General features: G+C 34.5%; 2 protein-coding genes across 7 annotated transcripts in view; one reads left to right on the plus strand and one right to left on the minus strand.

Annotated features, from left to right (window-relative positions):
* The window catches only part of LOC124636954 (myogenesis-regulating glycosidase), a 37,391-nt gene extending 24,693 nt beyond the window's left edge, over window positions 1-12,698 (plus strand). For all 6 annotated transcript variants that reach the window (XM_047173248.1, XM_047173249.1, XM_047173247.1 and 3 more), the window contains 6 exons: window positions 6,929-7,076; window positions 7,437-7,659; window positions 7,897-8,076; window positions 8,272-9,677; window positions 9,889-10,069; window positions 10,370-12,698. In XM_047173248.1, the coding sequence (XP_047029204.1) occupies window positions 6,929-7,076; window positions 7,437-7,659; window positions 7,897-8,076; window positions 8,272-9,677; window positions 9,889-10,069; window positions 10,370-10,506 (2,275 nt within the window). In that variant the 3' untranslated portion in view covers window positions 10,507-12,698. The remainder of the gene's footprint in view (window positions 1-6,928; window positions 7,077-7,436; window positions 7,660-7,896; window positions 8,077-8,271; window positions 9,678-9,888; window positions 10,070-10,369) is intronic.
* Window positions 12,699-14,796: 2,098 nt separating this feature from the next.
* The window catches only part of LOC124636786 (titin-like), a 208,196-nt gene continuing 205,054 nt past the window's right edge, over window positions 14,797-17,938 (minus strand). Inside the window, exon 9 of the mRNA XM_047172934.1 lies at window positions 14,797-17,845. Within this exon, the coding sequence (XP_047028890.1) occupies window positions 17,676-17,845 (170 nt within the window). The 3' untranslated portion in view covers window positions 14,797-17,675. The remainder of the gene's footprint in view (window positions 17,846-17,938) is intronic.

A 17,938-nucleotide genomic window follows, 5' to 3' on the forward strand; every position in this document is an offset into this window, starting at 1 on the left:
GGAACGGCGGTGTTTGACATCGAATCGAATTGAGAGGTGTTTGACAATGAATGGATGCTGTAAAGGATCCGAAACGTCGGGATTAAATAATATTAATATAACGCGAAAAAATCCGTAAAAGTAGTTTTATTTAATAATAAATAAATAGTGCCTAATGATCAAACTTTCTTCCAATTCGATTTCAGGAGACATTAAGAAAGATTTTTAAGTGCGATTCAAAATTGGTGTTTGAGTTAATAGCGTATATTCTAAGAATTCAACTGCAGTTTATTTATGGAAAACAAATACCTATTCCGTAATTCTATATAACTAATATTTACTTCTACGATTGACTGATGACGGAATAATTAATTAATTAATATAAAATCAATTAATGTCTGACCTCATGTTATCATGAGATACTTGACTCATGGGATACTATTAAAATCGATCTAGTTATCTTAGTTTAGATCAGTTTAGATCTAACTGTTCTTCTGTCAAGTACTAGAATTGTCGACTGAATTAATTGATTTGTGTTTATATTTTAATTAGAATTAAGTGAAAATTACAGTGTGATGACGTTGCTATTAATGTACGTATTTTGAAGTTTTTACGGATGTATTTTATTTGTGATGAGAGGTAAATAATTTTCATATTTATTTTAATCGATTTAATAGACTTTACTACCAAATAAGATAGTGGTCAAACACATAATACATTTATAATTACTCTGTATTTATTTTTACAAAATCTGTCACCGTTGAAAATCAAAATGGAAGCTTCTAGAAAGATCCAATAATTCACAAAAAAATGTGCTTCTTATATCTTTTGTAATGTACTTTGTTATTGGTGAAAAGTTGAATAACATTGCATATTGTACTCGAATTGGAAATGACTCGCTGTAGTCAAGTAAGACGATCTTCGTTTGTTTACACTCATTGTGGGAACTTGCTTCGGTTGTCATTTTGTCACTCACTGTGTTATGACATTTAATACGATATACTGGCTTCCGTCTGTAGTATTGCCCGCGCCCCATGGGAACTACTTCGCAAACCTGGACATAAAGTAGACTTATAAAGTAGTCTTTCTCGATAAATGGGATATCTATGTAATACTGAAAGAATTTTGGAAATCGGTACGTGGTTCCTGCAAAATAAACTTATTAGCAAGAAAAACTCTTGAGTTTTATAATATAAGCATGAATTCTGAATGAAATGATGGCTTTTATTTATATAAGAGTTTTCATAATTAATCACAAATATGGGTAATTTAATTATTATAAGATACAGCACGCTTGCACTAATGAAATAATACCTAATAATTACTAAGTAAGGTACTTAAGTAGATACGTATTCATATTTTTTGACTTCATATTATTTTTCTGCACATTGATATTGTGACTTCTAGGTATGCTCTTGACTTTCTCTTGTTTTTTTCCATCATAGAAAGAAGCTATAAAACTCTCTAGTCATAAAAATTAGTATTTGTCTGTTACTCCGGCGATAGCAATAAAATAAACGAATAGGTACATAGGTATCCTAATCACGATTTTTTAAAGTAGAAGCTAAGATCTGAGTGTAGAAGATTCCAGAAATTTATTATGAGTATTTTTATGACGCAATAAAAAAATAAGCAATTAAATTAAAAATGCACAATAAAAACGTCTAATGTTTATTGTATGTGATTACTATTTTAAATACGTTTAATTGACATGCAGTTAATTATCATATCTAATTAAGTTAGTCGCCGGTTAGTTACGAGTAGCTGCAAGTTTGATTTATGAAAGAGTACCATACATTCGTACAAAGAATGTGCAATATTTGATTAACATACAAAAGTGGTTTCATTTTGTAATTTCATTAGCATTCACAAAGATAGAGAGAGGAAACTACGAAGTAATTAATACATCTAAAATGAGAGTAAACGTAAAATAAGACATAATTTAGTTTGTGTTGATTTTTTTACCTTTATAAATGATAAATAGAAGAACTTTCTCATTTACTTACTAATCGACATTAAAAATAAGAGGATGCTGAATTTATCGTCATCCTTTTTTAATGTTGGTAGAATTCTTCTAGTCCCATCTCTTCGTGAAGTTATACACTTATAGTCAATGCGGGTATAGACTCTAACAACCAGTCTTACTAAGAGGTATCGGTAGACTTATATGACTGGACTGTAGATGGCAGATCGAAGAGGAGAATTATATAGAAGAGGGCAGTAATTCTAAGCTCAACACTAGTTTTGCACTCACTTAAAAGCTAAGCCCCAACATAGTCGGAAAAAGTTACGCGGGTTTCCCATTTCCCATCGCAAACTTTCCCCATACGAAAAAAACTTAGATGTAAAACCACGCACTGTAGTTTAGCGCACGCTGTCAACTCGTGCGCAGCGTCGTCGGCCGGTCAGTGTAACGCACGCTTCCGAGCGACTCCCGCGCAACTAACTATACATGATTTATTATATAGATCTTTAGTGATTTTAGAACTAACTGTAGTGTCAAGTGTTGTGTGGTTTAGAGTGTGATTTTTTTTGGAAAATTTTCGGGGCTGGTGGTATTTTCTTTTTTTTATATTTTTTTGGTGTTTAAAGAAAGTGCTTCGATCATCTTCGGGAACTTTCTTTGTAGAGAAACGTTCTGGTTTGTTTTTGTTATGTTTTTAAATGTTAATTTTGTTTTTTTTTTTTTTGACTTCATTTAACTGGTTATTCATTCTTTTGAATACAAGTGTGTCGGTATTTCTTTTCAAGATATTAAGTAAAAGTGTAATGTTTTTGGGTTTCTTTTGATTACAATTAGTTCGTGTGGGAAATTTTGATGTGTCAGGATAATTAAATATATAGTACTCGCAAGCACATAATATCATGAGGTAAATAGACAGAAAAATACTACAATAGTTTCACAAAATAAGGGTCTTATTTCTTAACGTACTATCAATAATAATAGACAGAACATGATTTTTAATTAACATATCAATCGAGTCTATAGCATGATAGGTAGTTTGTGAAACAAAATAGTATTATTACTTAGTCATAAACTAGTTTAAATAAAGTATTCATTAATAAACTGGTATCGGTAGTCTTGTAGTCATTAATCTATAGTAGTCTATAGGTATTTCTATACCCATCTATAATATTAGGTATAAAGAAGATAAATTCGTTTGTTTGTACCCTAAGTTCTCCGAAACTACTGAACTCATTTGAATCATTATTTCACAGTTGGAAAGTTACATTATTGGGCAGAAGTTCTCTAGGGCACAGATAACTAAATAGTAACTACCTCGGGACGCGGGTGAAATAGAGGCAAAACAGCTAGTCTTCAATTAAACTAACAATATATACTAGTATTTTTATAAGTCTTTATTATTTTAGGGACAATTTTGGTAAGTAACTAGTGTTTATAGTAGTCTGCGGCTTAGGACAGAGCCACAAATTATTTCATGGAACTTAACCATAACAGTTTTCCTGTCGAAAATGGGCTTAAGCTTACCTGTGATTACTTAACTCAAAACTTTTGAGTAAAAGAGACATAATTCGATACTTCATAAGTGTTGTTGAACCCAGTTTTTCCTGTTTTTGGTCCTTAAAAACTGACGTCATTAAGTCGAGATTCCACTTGAATGCGACCTTTTGAGGTATAAAATATAGGTACGCGAACAGTTTTGGTGAAATCTCGCCATTATTCGAACCTTTTTCTATGGGAAATCATCAAATGATACCTCCCGCTGTGGGTTAGCAGCGTGAGTGAGTGTCAGACTCTTACTGCCTAAAACCCACCATGTTCCTTCTTAAGCCCTTTATGTACCAGGGCCGCGGTAACTCGCGCGAACAATCCCGCAGCCCCGGCAGGTCTATTCTTTGAACCCTGTCTCTCTCTTGAAGTAATGACGATATGGATTTCTTATTTTTATTAATAAGTAATCAATGACCCGGTGTTATCAAGCACCTACGTAGGTTTATTGTAAGCAGACGTTTCTTTGTTTTGACTGCCGTTATCGTACCAATTGTTTAGGGAAATAATATTGGTGATCTCAATAGTAATCGATAGTTCGTGTGTATTAATTAACTTCGGCCATGTACTTGGTTAAAAAACGAACCTAGATAATTTTGCAAACGATTTCATCGGCGTGGAGACTGCTACTTTAGGCAGGTATAGGATTAACACACAAACGTCTTAAATGTGTTCCCTATGGTTCTACTTCTATACCTGGATAAAGACCCTGTGTCTCCAAGGGCCATCTTTCTCTATGCCATATTTCATCTTAATCAGTCCAGCAGTTTTAACGTTTAAGCGTAACAAAAAATCTCACTTTCGCTGTTACTTATAGATTTAGTAAGAGGTCTCTAGTTATTTAGATGCATCTTCACTAATTACAGAAAAGGTTACATTAAGCCACAAGTTACGTATAATTCTGTCTGTTTGAGATTGTGAGCGATAGTCGCGTTAATTACTGTTTACATTAGAATAAGCGTTAATGTACGGATTATAATAATATGATGTTTATCTCTATGCTATTCATATCATTAATATGCTATTCTCTTTTGTAATGTATTTTGTTTTCTGTGCTATTATATATTTTTTTACCATCCGGGTCGTGATAATATAATCGTGTTCAGGTACACCTTTATAACTACGGTTACCTAATTAAATTCAGTCATAAAATTGCAGTGACATAAGAGTTTATTTAGTGGCATAATAATCCGTCAAATGGATTGTTAATTTAAAAATTGCATGTGGTATTTACTAACAGAAATCGTACATTGTATGGCCCGTATCGTTTGCCCACAAAGTATTGAGGAAAATAACTTTACTATCGGTAAATTATTTTTTGCAAAATCTCCACAGTTCACTCATTACAGTTTACTCTTTAAAACCAAAAAGTATTTCTTTGCCTATCTCCAAACTATTTATAAAATCAGAAAATGGTTTAATTTGTACCAGAAAAAGATCAAACACCTCAGTATTTTGGCAGATCTTTTGTAACCCTGGCCTAGTTTAACTGTGAGTTTAGACGCATCGTAAAAGTAAGATAAAAGTCTGTTGTTAATAGCAGAATTAACGAAGATCTGTATCATTTTTAGGGTGTGGTACCCAAAGGGTAAAACGGGATCCTATTGTTTTCGCTCCTCTGTCCGTCCGTCCGTCCGTCTGTCACTAGGCTGTATCTCATGACCGTGATAGTTAGAGAGCTGAAATTGTCACAGAGTGTGTATATCTGTTGCCGCTATAACAACAAATATTGAAAGCTAGAAGTAAATAAATATTTGGGGGGCTCCCATACAACAAACGCATTTTTTTTGTCCGTTTTATAACTAATGGTACGGAACCCTTCGTGCACGAGTCCGACTCGCACTTGGCCGATTTTTACCATATACATACACACATACATGACAGTTTCTTACTATGAAAAGATGAGAACACTAGAACATTAAAACAAAATGGGGAACGGTGTAGGTATACGGAGGCATACACCAGTGGCGCTTACTATTAGGCAGTCAGATATTGTAACTCCAAAACAGAGTTGAAAAGATCCTTTTTCTCGAAAATTCTTGATTACATGCACTTCCAGGATGCCCAAAATTGTTTGTTCCTAATGTTCTCACCTTGGGCATCAAGTCTACTTAAACCGATGAACAACTTCATCACGCAGCTCATTTGTAGACACTCTAGCACCGTCAAACAGATAAGTAGTTGAGTAGGTAGCTTTAACCTGTCTGTGTAGGAATGCAATTCAGCAATTCAGGTGGAAAAATGGTCGAGATATCGAAGAGTAGTGGTGGCTCTAGGGAAAAGCACCAGATTTCAAGTAATCAAAAGTCAGTTGATAATTTGATTAGTCTTAGTAATTTGTGTATCAATGGTGAAATTCGTTTGGATGTTTTACCCACGTCCTGGGCGATCTTTTCGGGCTATATTTTATCCAAGTTCGTACGTATAGATATCGTAGCTTCCCAATAGTAGGAAAGAATATTACAAATCGGTTCATTATTGTTGAAGTACAAGTTTAGTTTTATCAAGTTAGGACTACAACTGCATATCCTCCAGGTATTTCACAGTTTTTGAGGTATCTTCCAGCAAATTCCTGACCTCAAGCATATCTTAAAGAGCAATAATCTCAAATGCTACTTCTCGCCAGTGTCAGGCGAACGATATAGCTGCGTAAATGAGTTTCCTCATTACAAGGCATCATGTCACCGCGGCCATCTTTGTTTGGTCTTTATCAGTTACGTCACATTTAGTTATTTTGACGGTTTTATTTGTATTAAGATTTTTCGTGATATGTGGGAAGGACACATTGTTTTGATATCATTTTCGTTTGTTGGAAAATGTTCTGTTCTATGTTTTTTGTGGCTTGAGTTATAAATCAATTTTGTAGATGCTGTTTGTTTGTATCTCTCGTTATTAAAAACATGTTGTTTTTTTATTGCTTTTCGAAGAATACCGCTATTATGATTGATTAATGGACAATTCGACAGCATTCGTAGGTTTTTGCTGAGCAATTCTGCTATTGTAAGTTTTATTTCATTAGCGTAATAAACTATGGATCTGAGTTTTTAATCCTGCAATCATTATAATGTAATCATCATACTGTGTGATAAAATATAGTAATCTTATTTAAAAAGTACGAACACTGATTTGCGGTGACCATCGGGTTTTGAAATAGTCTACAATTAACATAAAACAAAACCATTATATTCATGTGTGCGTGTCGTGTAGGTCCTTGTTTTATGACTTCTTTGATAAATGGAATATCTAATACTGAAATAATAATGATTAAAATCGGACCTGTAGTTCCCAAGGTAAGCGTGTACGATCATATAAAACGTCTTATGTAAATAACGTGCGCCATTCCAATTTGAATCACAGTAGTGCAAAAATAAATTCTTGTCCATTACCAAAAAACTTCTTTCTGAAAGTCTTCTATATTTGAATGTCTTTTGTTTCCAGGACTCCCCTCCGCTCCCCGCGACGCAAATCGACGGCTCCCCGAAGGTTCGGCCGGTCGGAGTTCAGCATGGACGATGAAGACTACTCACCCAGCAACTCCGTCACATCGGTCAATTCCCTCGCCAGTCTACTTAGGGAGAAATTACAGGTAAACTATTTGAGCTGAAAAGTTTCACGTTTTATCTACTACCTATGTGTGTGACCTTTATTTTGCTTTGCAGTTTGCTTAGAATCAAGTATACCAATGATTGATAAATCAAGTAAAATGAGATTGAGATTCCCCTTAGCCGAGAAGAGTCAACTTGGATCATAATCTTTCAGACATACTTACCTGCTTTATTTTATTAATGCATGGTAGAATCAAATCTACTAAATATGATTTTAAAATATCTCCCATTTATGTAATTCTATACGTTATATCGAAAACAAGCAACAAGTTACATTTTCACTTCTCTGAAATCATAAAACATGTAGAGCGTTTTTAAATAATATTTTTTATTATTCCCAGAGTATCCCCCAGAAAATTCGCAAGAAGCCGACAGATTACAAGCTACGCGCCTTCGTGGGTCTCATGTTCTTAGCCATCGTGTTCTTCGTGGGTTTCGCCTATGTGTTGTACCACCAGCAAGCGTTGACCAAGGCTTACTTCGACAACGTGCAGTTTAACGAGCCCAAGAGACTGCTTAGGATTTATAATAGAGATGATGTGGAGATTTTGAGGGCTAGTTTGGGTGAGGATCTTTTATTTTTACTATACCTATTTATAATAATGATAAAAAGTTCTGCAAGGTGCTACAGTTTTGTTTGAGTGTCTCTCAGCCCAAAAATGTTACTAACGTTGGGGCATCAAATGAATGTGACAATCTCTATCATTATATTGAACTCAATCTGAAGTTATCTTTGAGTTTCAATAGTATAACTCCTTGTACTAAAAATAAGTTACTTAAAGGGTTACGTTATTTTTCCAGCTGTGAACATCCAGGGCAAAGTAAATGCGTATCCTTGCCTACCTGAAGACCGACACAAAGATGGCTCCGAATGCCTGGAGTGGCTACATACCCTTCGATTCTACCTCAAGTCTCTCCCACACGACCCTGGCGTTGATAATACCACCTGTTATTCTGTGCACTGGAAGGCGTTGAGATCAGGTAAGCTGTACTAATTTTTTTTATAAGTATTTTCTATGTCAATTGGGATTTTGCCAAATCCTTACGTCAACAGTGCGTCAACAACATCTTGTAGTATAATTGTTTCATCTTATCTTTGGCAAAGGTGTTGTAAACATCCGAATACAGATTACAACTGTTCTATATTAAGTTTCTCATTATCAAATCTCTTTTCAGATGTGTATCCGAATGACTGCTTCGACTGGAGTGCTACGAAAGTGCATTGGTATGGCGGTGGCCAGTCTTTGAACCTAACATGGCCATTAGACAGGGGATCGCTGGACTACACTCCTTTCATCACCGGTGATATGCAGAAGTCCCAATGGGGCAACGTCCTCACGCGATATTTCATCAACTCCAAAGGAGCTGCCATCATCATCGATGATGAAACTCCTCTCCACGTCTCAGTAAACAAAGGCGGCAAACAAATCTGCCTAAAATCAATGTTCCATGAGTTTGCTTACCCCAACAGATTAACTGAATTCCCCGAAATGAAATACAATATTTGCACATCTGAAGATATGGCATCACTGCACTCTTCGATTCACAGTCACCGCAGAGCACCTTTATGGGATGGCTTGAAGCCTGCTGACATGCAGACTCTAGAGTCTCTTATATCGGAACCGGTATGGCAAATAGCTCCAAGATTCAAAGACGAGTTACAAGCAGAAACCATCTCTAAGTACACTGAAGACGTAATTAATCTAGGATTCTTGAAACAGGGCCATGTACTGATCAATGAGCATTGGCAGAACGAAATAGGCGATCTATCTGTGGATAAGACCAGATTTGAAACATTGAATACGACAGTAGATAAATTGCATAGACGCGGGTTTAAAGTAGCGTTTACGATCCAGCCGTTTATTAGTACTGAAAGCAAGAATTTTGCAGAATGCGTACAGAAAAGATTGCTGATCAGTGAGAGAAACAGCGATAGACGTATACCAGCCTTAACTCGGTTTAAATCACTGGCTAGTGCTGGAGTATTAGATATTACAAATAACAGGTCCGTCCCTTGGTTCTTAGATAAACTGCAGGCAGTTATCGATGAGTACCACATCGACTCTTTCTTTTTGGACTTGGGAACAGCTTATGATATGCCCCATTATTTCCGCTGCGAACATCTTTTGACCAACCCTGATCAGTACAAGAAGATCTTCACAAAGATTTTCGAGAAGCTATTGAGCATTATTGGTGTTTCTTCAGCAGTGTCTTTACCCCGTCCACCTATTTTTGTATCTTTACCACCTTTTGAGTCGACTTGGGAAGCTTTAAGGCTGGTTATACCAACAATGCTGACTTACGGAGTCAATGGCTTTCCGTTCATAATGCCGGGAGCCGTTGGAGGTGATATCTACTGGCCCGGAAGTGAGCAGTTCCTACCATCTTCTAAAGGATTAGTAGAAACAGTGAATGCTACTCAAGAGAATGGAATAGAGTTGCCAGAGAGGGAGTTGTACATGAGATGGCTGCAGATGGCGACGTTCTTGCCAGTAATGAAGTTCACCCACTTGCCGAGCAAGTATAATGATGAAAGAGTTTTGGAGATGGCGAAGAATTTGACGTCGTTGAGACAGAGAATGGTTAGTATCTAAGTAGTTTTTTTTTTGTTATAAAGATCAGGTTAGCGGGTATATGAAATTTGCTTGAAGAAACCAATGTAAAACCTTGTAATAATGAATGTCTTTATCTCACTTTTGTTACTGTTTTCAACATCAACAGCAGTTTCTTGTTCAAGCTAAACCACCACCTACTTAGTCCCAACCACTACTTATTCATCTCGTTATATTCCAGGTAACACCTCTCCTCTTGAAGTATAAACGCGAAGCTCTAGAAGAAGGTCTGCCCCTCATCCGTCCGCTGTGGCTGCTGAGCGGCAGCGACACAGCTCCCATGCCTGTTCCCGATGAGTTCGCTATCGGCGGAGAGATTGTCGTCGCTCCCGTCCTGGAGCGGGGACAGACGTCTAGAGATGGTATGTGTTATATCATGTAGTTACTCCTCCTATTGTAGTACTCCTTTGTTCACTCCCTTATGTACTACCCTTATACACTCCCTTATGTACTGCCCTTATATACCCCCTCATGTACTATACTTCTGTACCTACTACCCTATATACTCCCTTATGTATCTACTACCACTATGTTCTCCCTTGTTATTGGCCCGAAAGGGATTCGGTTGAATGTGCAACCCCTTTTTAGGGCTCAGGGATCTATAATTTCGAAATGGTTCCTTCTATCGCTTTTTATAAATCTCCTTTATTTTTATTTTTCAGTATATCTCCCTACGGGATTATGGCAGGACGGTATCGACGGATCACTCCGCAAGGGTAACCGCTGGATGCACGAGTACAAAGTTCCTATCGACAAAGTCGCCTATTTCGTTCGAAAACCAGATGACATGAGATTCTAATAGTATTTGCTTGGATAAATAATTGACTGTGTAAAACAGTGAATTTGGGAATGTATTTGGTAGCGTGGTGAGTTGGAAAATTCCAGAACAAAAATGTTCTGTGGAGGAGTGTGTAAACATTTTATATGAACTTGAAAACTAATTTAGTTTACCGGTAGTGCCTTTGTCTGCCTTTGGTAAGGTATTGATAGGCAATGTGATTGCAGTATAGCTTTTCAAAAATGTCGAAACTATACCTCCATAGTATATATTTTCCATTTTATTTTCAAAATGAAAATGGAAGTGAACATTTGCCATAACAGTTCGTTCATTTAATTGGATTTTATTCATAATAAAGTCCCATAAAATGTTTTCTATGCTTGATTGGCTATAAAACCATTGCAGTAAACGTGAGTATTTTTCATCGTAAAGTCTCCAATTTTATTTTACGTTTATAATTGAACATTCCATTCATCGCTTTCAATTAATTATTTAAGTGTATTGTGATATTTCGTCTGTTATGTAAAAAATACATTGTTAATGTCTAGTCGTCACAAATGAAAAATGCAATATTTTAAACTTCTAGCTAAGTTTTCTGAACAACGATCTGATATCAAGAGTTTGAAAGTACAATTTGCCAAAAGAAGCTTATTTTTAATATTATAAAATAATAAAATAAACCAGAATAAATGCATATCTAACAACATTCCTAGAAAATTAGTATCTATCTGTAGAGTTATGCTTATAATTTTGAATGTATCTTTGTTTAGAAAATAATTTGTAAGGCTAGTTGCCAGTATGTAGTTCTAATTTCCTCGATACGTTTAAAATTAATTTTGCCCAAATACAGTTTATAATTAGTGAAAAATAAATGTATAATTTATTAATTTAATTTATAGCTAGATAGTATGTTATATACAGCGTGTTTTTTCAACAACGCCCCGAAAATAAAAACATTTAGGTAAAATAAGCCAATAAATAAATGGTAAAATTAAATCACCTAATGATAAGTATACCATAGTTTTACAATAGTTTATATAGGTAATATTTAATTTGGCCAGTGTAGATAGAGTTAAGATATTATTCTGCATTCCTTCCAAAGTCCGTTTTTTGTTGAGACCTAAGTTAGCCGTAACTGGTTGGTGATGCAAAGATATGTGATGTTAACTTTCTAGATGCGTAAATTATCATACAACTTAGAACTGTTTTTTTATTAAAGGGTACTTGGTCACTTGGTCGTATTATAGTCACGCTCACTCACGTAATAGTAAACGTTATCCGGCAAAATGAATGAAGGTGTAATATTCGAATCATGTGATGTAAACATACGACTCTTTATTTTTGCCGAGTTATAATTACGTATCGAGTAAGTTAACTTACAAAACTCGGATCAAGAGATCTCGGAAGTTAGGGCTTATTAACAAAGTTAAAATACGTAATTAGGTACGTAAATTAATTTATACGATTTTGTGATTACTAAAACATTCCAAAGTTTAGTAGCTTTTAGTTAACTGTTGTAGCCTAATTTAAAATTGTTATCGAAAGTAGAAAAATGCTTTTTATGTAATTGGAGAAATTCTTGTTTTGCTTCTATTATAAATTTCAAATGAGTTTTTCTACTTTCTCGAGCATTTTCTTATCTTGGCTGTGCCGAGTTTATTGAGCATTATTGTTTTAATATAGTTTAAAACAATTATTGTAGATAATAAATAATTATGTTAGGCCCAAGTTCACCGACAACAGAAACGTCAGCAACTGTTTACTGTTAATTTTCAAAACACAGTTGTTTTAAGAAAAATGGTAGTTTGTGTTGTTGCTGAAAATGGGTGTAAGAGTAAAAGCCATTCCATTAATTCTATAGGTTTAATAATAAGTACAGTTTTTTAATAGTTTGTGAATATTGCCTTCAGAAAATCATGTTAGTTCTATTCTAAATTATTAATTTAATTAAAAAAACTATTTATTTCTAAAAAATGTTTTAAAAATATTTTTTATTGTAAAAGCATTTCAATCATTATAAGCATATAATTTTATTTTATTATTAATTCTGTATATTTTTGCTATAAACATTATAATTTTTAATTGTTGGTTGTAATGTTAACCTACTGGTAGGAATAGGTAACCAAAAAGTATTGTATACGACTGTTTATTTTATAATGCATTTAAATAATTAAAATAATAATGTGCTGTTAATAAATGTTTAGAAAATTCTAGTTTGTTAGTTTTTATTTTAATGCAAAACTATCCTTAGGTAGTTACTATTAAAATAAATCCGTTTATTATCTCTACACAGTTACTACCAGTCTAACCACGGGGTATTGATTCGCTCTTTGTAAAGCACTGGCACTCAGCCGCATACGGTTAGACTGAAAGCCGACCCCAACATAGTTGGGAAAAAGGCTCGTAGGATGCAACTACCGTTTAATTTTAATCTGTTTAAACTACCGACTAATATTTTGAATTATTCGACTTCGACTAATATTATAATTCTCTGAGAGCTCAATTCTCAATCTTGTCAAAAATATAGATACCAGTTATTCGCTTCACAAGGGGCTGTTCACCGCAACAACGTGGTAAATAACATAAACAAAAACCTTTTCAAACATTTTTTATTACTCATAATGATTCATACATTACCACCAAACACGCAGAATGGATTACAGCGACGTGATACAATGATTTTATTTAATGAGTATTTAATTTACATATAATTATAAATATGCACCTAGGTACCCTTAAGGGCAGTACATTATTTAAATTATTAAATATCTTCATTTTAAGCAGGTTTGTTAATAAAGCAAGCAAACATTTTTAGTAATAATTAAAATATTTATGGTGCATACGCACAAAAATAATATTTTTGGTGTTGATTTTCAGAGATCTCAATCTCACTAGTAATAGTAATAGTCAAAACTCCTTTTTAACGCAATATTAAATTGTCGTATGCACCATAATTACCTTTTCAACATTCCCAAACCAATATTTTTTAATGTTAATTAATTTTAGGCGTATACAGCGTTTTGTCTCTCAACAGAAGCATTTTTTAAAGTGTCAGCTGTTTTAACAAAATATCTCATCAGTCATTACTTACCACTAAGCGTGTAACTTGCACCCCAAAGTAAACGATGACAGTGGAATTTTTCAAAAATACACTTGTCTCTCTCACACTGATGTAAATAATCGTAAGAGTAAGGGAGATCACCGTATAAAAAAATCTAAACTGTGGAACAGTAATTTGAAACTTGAAAATATATTAAACCCATAGAAAAAATAAATAAACGGTTAATACGAGTACCACATTAGCTGGAAATGAATTAATCCTAAATAAATACGTATTAAAAAAAACAGTGCATTATTGGTTAGTATGTATTTCCTAATGTTTCCACCCTCATCATTTACAAGGGGGTACATTCAATATCTAAATATTGTAACGCAACGATTTCTAGCACCACTTAAGCAATCAGATTCGATTATTTAAAATAGAGAGTTACATCATTGAATGCACAGCTGTTTCGATATTTATTTGCTGTCTGATCTTTCTTATATAGTATTTTTATAAGTCTCTTTTTATATGCGTGAGTAAATATTAGAGACACTCTCTATTTTAAATCGAATCACCCACATTGATACCTATCTACAACAAATCCATATTTTCCATATACCCTCTTAAATCGATGTCTCTTATCCACGGATTTTCCACTCAAAGTCAAACTTTTCGCGCATACCAATTCCTTCTCGTTATCAATCAGCTTACAACACTGCTCACTAAATACGTTTGCCGCTAAATAGATTTAATACGATTTCCTGTATTTTTTTAATTTTATTTCAGGCTTGTTTTTATTTTTGCTGTGGATTTTCAGCACATGCATACTGTTTTTTTGCAAGTTTTTCAGTGGTAAATATTTACGATAATTTTATTTGTAAAGTACATTTTTAGTAGTTATGTTTTAAATGATTATATTTAGCGGTAATCGTATTTAATAAGCGGTGATTCAAATGTATTTAGATTTTATAGAGATGCCAAACAATCATACGGTGTACCTAATCATAGGTAATGTGTTATGCCATCGTCATTAATAATTTCTTATTTTAATTTAATCCTAAGCATCTATAGATGGCATTGAGGTAAGCAGGTTCTAAGTTGGCATAGTGTTCAGTTTTCTTGGACATCATTTGAGGTAAATGACAGGCTTCCAGGCAAACCGTATGGTTGTCTGTCAACCTAAGATATATTCACAGGTAACAAAGACACTAAATATTTCTTTAAATATAATTAAACATGTTCAGTAACCAAGTTGAAAGAATACAACATTTAATAATTTCAATAATGGTTTATTTCTCAGAGCTATTGATGTTCACTAAGCTGATACAATTCTTAATTTTAATAACATTTTTAATATTCCTAATAATATGCATTATTTAGAATTCTAGCTATAAAATACAATAGTAAACTTTAGGGTCAGGCTTTACGGCCAGCTAGACAGTGGATGCTGGCTGAAAGTAACAAAGCCTATTTAAAAAAAAGATACTCAAAATCCTTTTTATTCAAAGCGATATAGTTGTCGTCACCGATGCACTCGTCATGAGAATATAAAGTGGCAAACTTTAGCGTATTCGTCATCATGAAATTGATTCGTCAAAACACTAAGATCATCACGGTTTGGGCGTTTCAATCTCAAAATGCTGTATTTTAGCAATGTAGCGATGGAAGAGCTTATTACTAAAATTGACTGGAGAAGCCAACAGTGTCACGACAGCAGTAGCATCGGTTCAGACCCGCCTCCCCCCAGGTATTCCTCACATCCCTGTTTAGTCCCATCCGAACTACCTAAAGCAAAACCACATAATGAAACAATATTGTGCTCACATCAATCCACACAGTAACACATACTATATTAATTATGTATTTTAAACTATAAAATAAAAACTCATTCGTGGACATACATAAAAAATTAAAATAAATAAAGTATTCTTTATGTATTTGTTTACAATTTTTTAAAGTTTTTTTATATGTTAATACATTGTGCTGGTGCGGTTCGGAATACGAATTGTTCTCGCTATAGTTTCTATATTAAGACAATGTTAGCGAAGTAAGCGATTGTTGTGTGACATTAATCCACTTATAGCTATGGATGACTTAAAATTAATTGACTCAAACACTTTCATTGGATATTTGGCAAATAAGGACAATGCATGGTGGAGACGCGAGCAGTGACCCGTCTGATGGAACGGTGCTGGTCTGCCGACAGGCTGAACATGCTCGCTGCTGTGTTTCTGAGGAAAGCCTTCAACACTGCTTACTCACTAGATGCTGAATCATTTATGGATCATTATCACATTCGCTCACATCCGAACATAACGTTTTGAAACAAATCTGTAACCTAATGGAGTACTTTATCTATAATTACATGAGGATTTCATCTTCGACAAAAAAACATTACAAAAACTCTTAAAAAACAATTCATCTGAATAGGAACGAATTTTATAAGACTATAACGATTTTTATAAGTATTTGGGTCGCCTCGACTAGAAATTTCAAACAAAAATACAACAGACCGAAAAATATATAGTTGCCAACGTAATACAAATAGAGATTCGGAAATCTCGTTTTATTTTAATAATAATAATCTTTTGGAAATGAGTAAATTTTATATAACACGTAATTATAACTATGTTATATTCCTATAGGTACCTCGACGCAACAAGCAAGTATCAACTTAAACAGAGGTAAATATAATGAATTCTTTAATAATAGTTTTCTACTAAAACATTTATTATTTATATTGGTTAAGCTCTCTATCGTTTTAGGCTCACTGTTGGTCTAGAATAACACAGATGTCTTCAGTTAAGGGTGGCGATCGATTGCAGTATTTCATCAGAGGCTCGTACAAGAGCATCTGACACACATTCGATTAATATTGGAGTTGCAGGATGTTCCAATTATAATCGACTCTGTATCTAATACCTTGTGCGAGTACTCTGAAGTTAGCCAAGTTGGCGACACGAATACAGACCGATGTTGCGTTAGCGCGTGATGTTTGCGCAACTTATTCTTAAATAGCCGAGAAGATAAATTTCGTTAGCGTGATGCAGAATCTGTATTCGTAACAACGCCATCTGTTGGATTTATAAAAAGTTACGTTGCAACCCTACAATCCATCACCACCGTTCGTCTATTATAAATCGCAGGGAAATAAGCTCGAGTTGAAAATAATCGTGGAAAACGTCACTCCTTACATCTAACTGAATTACTTACGAGGTACAGGCTGACACGAGAAGTCATCTTTGTCGTTCTAGAGTCGTAATAATAAGTCTCATCTAACAAATACGAATAGAAACTAGCGCACGTAGCACTAGCTCGACGAGCGAGCATATTAAGAACGTCTTTATAAGACAATATTACGTTTAATAAGTATATCTTTATTTAAACCTTTAAAAAAGTACCATCAGGTTTTATAATAACGTCAGTTACCATGACAATCATGTGTTAATCACGTCCTTTTAAAGCGACTACGCTAAACAAAACAAATGCCGCTAAGACATTTTGTACAATTTGTAAATCACAAATGGCGATAGCAAAATAATTTTTCTTTTTCATTCCCCCAAAAATTTTGATCGCAAAGCGGTGTTTTGGCTAAACAAAATGGACTGGTTACGCTAAATATCATGTATAAAAGCACTACAGTTTTGTATAAGACCAAATTTTAAAACATCATCAGAAATATACTTTAAATGGCAAGCTACTAGAAAACAGTTGTATTTTAGAAAAAAATGGACGTCTCTGTTCTTAGGTCGAGAATTGGTTATTGACTTTACAATTGGATGTGGTTAGGACACTGTCAGTTTGGGAGTTACGAATCGGCCGTGGTTTGCACAACACATTTGACACCAGCACTATCGTTTTCGTTTGGATTATCGTTACTTTCATTATTAACTAGGATTTTATCAAACTCTTTAGCAGTCTGTTAATTGCATTCAAATATCACAAAAACTCAGTATCTATTTGCAAACACTCTCATGCGAAGTAGTGGCCTCAAGAGTCAATGCTTACGAGCTTTTCTTTCATTATCACAGCCTTTTTTTTTCTACAACAACAATTACACTTTTCTTTGGTTCATTCGGTTCGCAAGCGTTGACTCCTCGACAGTGGCTCACTTCTTCGATGAGAAGGCTACAAATAGACCCGAAACCTAGAACTCGAGTCTATAGGCCGCACACGATGTCTCATGATCCTGGAGGTTGATGGTGCACCGGGACGCAGACGGCGACAGGTCAATCTTGTACTTCTCGAGAGCTTCCTCATTCTCTGTCACCCAGTAGCCAAGCACGTCGGTGTCATACGTGGGAATTATGGTGACTTCTGCAAAAATCAGAAAGAAAGATTAATTTTTGATCTAAACTGAGCTTAATCTTCAAATGAAGATTTAAAACGTCACGAGTATACGATGCTTAC

The sequence above is a fragment of the Helicoverpa zea genome, chromosome 15, assembly GCF_022581195.2.
Source record: "Helicoverpa zea isolate HzStark_Cry1AcR chromosome 15, ilHelZeax1.1, whole genome shotgun sequence".
Taxonomy (NCBI): domain Eukaryota; kingdom Metazoa; phylum Arthropoda; class Insecta; order Lepidoptera; family Noctuidae; genus Helicoverpa; species Helicoverpa zea.